General features: G+C 44.4%; 1 protein-coding gene across 1 annotated transcript in view; it reads left to right on the top strand.

The window, feature by feature from the left end:
* Positions 1–915: 915 nt before the first annotated feature.
* pmepa1 (prostate transmembrane protein, androgen induced 1) overlaps positions 916–6,000 on the top strand; it is a 40,038-nt gene continuing 34,953 nt past the window's right edge. The window contains exon 1 of the mRNA XM_062409188.1: positions 916–1,469. Within this exon, the coding sequence (XP_062265172.1) occupies positions 1,373–1,469 (97 nt within the window). The 5' untranslated portion in view covers positions 916–1,372. The remainder of the gene's footprint in view (positions 1,470–6,000) is intronic.

Genomic DNA, 6,000 nt, shown 5'->3' with positions numbered 1-6,000 from the left:
ATGCACTAATTCATGCGGATGTTAGTGAGCAGCAGATGTAGTTTAGCATCTATTGCACCTCTGTCTGTCCTGGGAGAGGGACTCAGACCAGAGGATGTTGCACCTTGTTCAGCCCTATGACACATTTGACTGATTGATGATGATGATAAGGATAATGGTGTCTAAGAAAGAAAAGTCCAAGATTTATGAAATTATTAAGGTTTATTAAACAAAGACAGACAAAGGGGAAATTGTATTAAATATAATTTTCAGTAAAATGAATAAATCCATGATGAAATAATGTTCTTTGTTTGAGGTCTTCAAAAGCCTTCTAAGGAACATGCATTAATTAAAATAAGTTAAATGGTTAAAAGGCCTTTCTTTTGAGGTATTTGTGTGTGTGTGTGTGTGTCTGTGTCTGTGTCTGTGTGGGGTTGTGTGTTAAATGCAGTGGCAGACTGTGATGTTCTATAAAAGCAAGTGGAAATTGAAAGTGAGAGACAGACACAGACAGTGTCATCAAGAAAGAGGGAAAGAGAGAGAGGGAGAGAGACACTGAGAAATCCCTGGAGATTTTGAGAGAGGGAGAGAGAGGAGCAGACAGAGAGAGAGAGAGAGGAGCAGACAGAGAGAAAAGGGGGAGAAAGAGAGGGAGAGAGGAGCCGACAGACAGAGAGAGAGATAGGTAGAGAGAGAGAGAGAGAGAGTGAGAGGAGAAAGAGAGGAGAGAAAGAGGGAGAGAGAGAGATAGATAGAGGAGTAGACAGAGAGAGAGCGAGATAAAGAGAGAGGTAGAGAGAGAGAGATACAGGAGCAGACAGAGAGAGAGAGAGAGAGAGAGGGGGGGGGGCAGACAGAGATAGATAGACAGAGACTGAGAAATCCCTGGAGACAGAAAGAGAGAGAGAGGGCGAGAGGGCGAGAGAGAGAGAGAGAGAGAGAGAGAGAGAGAGAGAGGGGAGCCGGTCACTCGGGGCAGAGACACGAAGGCTGGTTCTTACCGAACGGAACCGAACAGTCAAAGTAACAGAACTATACGACTGAAGAACAACATCAGCAAAGTAAATGTAAAGACTGTGCGGCCACTTTGATAGTGAGCCGATAGAGAGACAGATAGAGAGAGAGAGAGAAGAAAGAGAGAGAGAGAGAGAGAGACACACACACACAGAGCGATAGACTGGCTGACTGACCGGCTGCGGAGGAAGAGGAGGAGAAGGAGGTGGAGAGAACCGACGGGAGGAGGACGGACGCAGCGGAGGAAGGAAGGAAGCAAGCAGAGGAGGCTGGAAGAGAAGCAGAGGAAAAGGGAGGAGGATTCTCTGGAGTTCTCCGGTGCTCCCCTCTCGCGCTCCTCCACCCCGGCCCGCGGATGTCTGCTCTCCGGCGGCTGTAAATGTTGAACTTGATGGGTGTTCCAAACACCACCGCCGCCAATGTCTCCTGCACTTGTAACTGCAAGCGCATCACCTCGCTCCAGAGCATGGAGATCAGTGAGTAACTTCCACTTCTTCTCCATGTTTGTTTCCGTCTCACTTCACTTTTTGTCGGGGGGGCTTTTTTCCTGGTGTTTCGCGGCTCCGCGGCTCGAGCGGAGGCGGCGGCATCTTTTTTATTTTCGCCGAGTTGCCGTGCGTGCAGCGGTCACAGGGTGACATGTATGTGCCGGGGAGGGGGGGGGTACCTAGCTAGATGTTGTTGTTAGCTTTAGCACCACTGTAACTTGGGGGGGGGGGCTTTTTTTCCTTCACGCATCGCAAATAGCGTCGCTAGCTTAAAACACGCGTAAACAAAATCGCTAGCTTCACTCAAAGACGTTAAGTCCCCCCCCCTCTTCCTCCGAGACTCGGTGTTGAACTTGACCCAAAACCGAACGCACCGCGGGCGTCCCGTCCCCCCACCCCCCCCACCCCTCTCGACACCGCCGAACCGAGCACCGCCGCCGCCTCGTTTCAAACACGGTGTTTTTACGTGAGTTTCTCGCCTCTTTATTCGCAATGGAGGCGGTTTTCTGCGCAACTTGGCCCCTTTTCCAACTGGGTTCCGGTTGGGGTCTGCCTTCTCTCTGTGGCGGACACACGCAGACATGTACGTCTTGTCTCTGTGTGTGCGGGGCTGTTTTTTGTGTGTTTCTAACGGTTTATCTGCGGTTTAAAAAGTGCGTGTAAGTTGGGGGGGGGGGGGGGGGGTGGTTGCGGTGGATGTTACGCCGCCGGTAAGTGTTTGGTTTCCCGTGCCACCGCCGCCGGAGGAGGAGGGAGCGGGAGCTGGAAGTTTGTGTCGCCGCTTCGTCATGTCGCGCAAAGCCAGACGTCTGTCTCGCCGTCTGCCTGCGAGCGCGTGCGGGTGGGCTCGTGCACGTATCTCTCTCTCTCTCTCTCTCTCTCTCTCTTTCTGTGTGTCTGTGTGTGTGTGTGTGTGGTCGTGTCCGGGAAATCCCTGTGTCGATTTATACATGAGTTTGATGTCTGTGTATTTGTTGTGTTGCCTGGTGAAGCAAGACACTTAAAGCCTGGGTTAGGGGTTTGATTCCCAGCAGGGGACTGTGTGTGTGTATGCAATTTTCCTATTGTGGTCTGTGTGTTTGTGTATTTTGTGTACCTTCTCCAGCATACATACTCACTTATCATTTGTGAGGTACTGGTTTAGTGTGTGTATCGTGGATATGTTAGGTTGTTCACAATGAATGGAAGTCAATGCAAAGTCTTGATAAAGATGTGTGTGTGTGTGTGTGTGTGTGTGTGTGTGTGTGTGTGTGTGTGTGTGTGTGTGTGTGTGTGTGTGTGTGTGTGTGTGTGTGTGTGTGTGTGTGTGTGTGTGTGTGTGTGTGTGTGTGTGTGTGTGTGTGTGCTCAGCAGAGGTCAGGCTGACTCACTAAACTTCAGTGCTTTTACAAAAAGACAAGCAACTTTGAAATTCATTGATTTTACAGCAGCTCTCTTGTTCGTGGGAGAGATGCAACTTCCCAGTATCTTTTTATTGTAAGGTGTGTGAATATATGTGTGTGTGTGTGTGTTTACTGGGTTGTGTGGCCTCTGCAGGACCTTTCTGCAGCATAAATACTCACTTCTCATGAGGCGAAAATGTTATTTGTGAGGTCCTGGTTATAAGTTGTGATTTATGTATATGTTAGGTTTAAGGGTTAGGATTGTGTAGGCTGTCCACAATGAATGGAAGTCAATGCAAAGTCTGAATTAAGATAGGTGTGGGTTTGAGTGTGTGTGTCTGTTCAGCTAAACACTTCCTCGCCTTCTAAATAAGACAAACAACTTTATCTTTTATTATGATCTGTCAGTCAATCAGTCGCTTACTTTTTCATTAATCAATCCAGGAGGAAAAAAGGCAGAAAATGATGAACAGAAGCTTATCACATTTCATGGTTCATCATCATCCCCACACCGAAATATATTACATTTTCAAGATTAACAAATGCCAATATTTGAACTGGAGAAACTGGATTTCTATCTTAAAAATAACTCATTAATATCTCATAGACGAAAAATTCTATTTATGGTTTTTGAAGGTCTTATTTGTAATGATGGTAGAAGTGGCAATACGAATTGACTACCTGAGATGATTAGTAGATTGATCAACATCATCATTTTCATCATAGTCTCCAAAACCTAACCAATGCGATATCTTTAAAGATCTTGTTTTATGCAGACAACAGTCCAAGACCCAACGACGTTCGATACATGCTCATAAAATGGCTAATAATGAATCAACCTTTACAATAGTTATTCAACCATTTTCCCTCAGTTTAACTATTGTTGCAGCTTTAAACTGAATATTTGTGTTGGACTGTTGTCGTGACAAATCAAGTGTTTTTTAACGATGTGACATTTGATTGATCAGACATGAATCAATTAGTACAATAAATAATTGAAATATGAATCATTGATATAAGACTTAATATAAAATATTAAAATATCCATATAATGAGTTAATTTTTCATGATAAGAGATACGAATCAACTACTCACAGACTTAACCAGGGTTTAGAATATGAGGTGGCCTGTGTGAAAACAAAGACATGATAAGATTTATATATTTTGAAAGGCCAGTTTAAATATCTATAGAACCATACAAATGTTACGTAGTCGTACATGTCCAAAAGGTGGTGGTCACCTGGAGATCATTCCCATACTGATGGTGTAACATGTAATTCCTTGGTCATTGATCTCTGCTGTGTATTGGAGGCTTCCCAACAGATTTAGGAACCTGGCTTTTATGGCGATTTGCTCGTTGGAGCTTTATGATGTTGGAAAAAAACGGGTCTGGCTCACAGTCAAGACTCAACACTTTATTGCCATTGCAACACAACTGATGGAAGGGGGGGGGGATCTGAAATCTGAAACAAAAACCTTCTGGGACATAAAAAAGGAATTTGAAAATTACCAAAAAGTAATAATATATAATAAAAACAAGCGTTCCCATGGGCGTATTACCAGAACCGCGAACTGATTTGTGTAGCCCACCATTGTACACTATGTGTTATAGACAGGAATAAGAGCAGAACATTAGTGATTTAGGAATTAAGTGCACAAACTGCCTCTGGGTAAGTGCTCCTGAATAGCTGGGCTACTTTTCAGTCTTTTAAAAAGAAGAGAGGAAGTTAAAAACATGGTTAGTGGGGATGAGTGTTGTAATGGTGTCGATTTCAGCTCCCATCCTTTGACTCTAGATGCACGGTAAACCCTTTTGTCCAGACGCTGTCTTTTCATACCACACGGTTATTCCACACCAGTCACGATGCTCTCGATTCCGGCACACTAAAATGGCATTAGACCTTCTGCGTGACATGGAAAACATTTTCAGCTGCCTTAGAAAATAAAGTCTCCTCTGAGCTTCCTTTAGTTCTGTTTAAGTGTTGACCTACCACTTTAAAGAAGATGAAATTGTCACATTCGGCGTTCAAGTTTTTCTCAAAGGGGTTCCTTTGTCCACGCTCTATCGAAGATTATCAAATTCTGCCAGATTAAACTAAGAATACCATTATTGTATTGACCTATATAAGCAAGCGGAGTCCCAATTCAGGGTCACATACAAACCAAACATACTCTGCTACTGTGCAAGATGGTGGTGCCCATATCAAGGATATCTTGGCTTCATTCTGTACAATAGGAGGAAGGAGAGAAGCCTCATTCATCTTAAAGTTCGGTCTATGCCTGTATATGGAGGCTTTGTCATTTTAAATCAGGACTTGGCCCAAAACTGTTTCCACAAAGTCAAGGGGGACATTGCATGCTGTAACATTAAGACTCAAACTATAGACGACATCTCCAGAGAGTTGTCCACATGAATCATGAACAGTCATGAACAGTAGCAGTGCTAATAGTTGTAGCGGTAACAATCAGTCAGCGTAATACAGATTGTAAAGACATGATAAGAATGCAGCGAGACCCACATACAATTCCTCTGTCTGAGAATAGACGTGATGTTTAGTCTGGACGACACAAGAAGGGAAACAGATAAACCTGCAGAGGAGAGAACAGGCTGGAGGGAGAGTGAAAAACAGGAGAGTGATGTTTCTGGAAAATAAGAACAAGGTGTCGAGGCAGTGAAGCCAAAAGAGAGAAGAGAGAAACGCTGCGGAAAGAAAAGAGAAACACCGAGTAGGAGTTGACGGCAAACCTGCGTTTAGACTCTGGAACGAACAAAGCAGTATCCGGTAAATAAAAACAAAAAACAAGGTTACGTGCAAGATGTTCCATCTGTATGAAACCGTGTGCAACGGAGTGGGGAGGGGAAAGATGAAAGAGACGCGGGAAGAAAGTACAGCACAGGGAAATTCACGTTATTCACTCGAGATGAGGGGATCAAAAGACGAGGCAGACCTGATAGAATAAGAAGGGGTTCCCCAGACTTTCACTTCAAAAGAGCCTTCTGGGAAATGAGCTCTCGCTTTGTAACAGATGTTGTCACATGAAGGCAAAGCTGCCTTCAAGGGTCAGTTCATCTATATAGACAATAAAGAAACGATGGCGACAGGTTTGGTTTCATTTGTCCAGGTTTTCAAGTATCT

The sequence above is a fragment of the Platichthys flesus genome, chromosome 2 (assembly GCF_949316205.1).
Source record: "Platichthys flesus chromosome 2, fPlaFle2.1, whole genome shotgun sequence".
NCBI classification, from domain to species: Eukaryota; Metazoa; Chordata; class Actinopteri; order Pleuronectiformes; family Pleuronectidae; genus Platichthys; species Platichthys flesus.
This window is presented reverse-complemented; position numbering and strand designations above follow the sequence as displayed.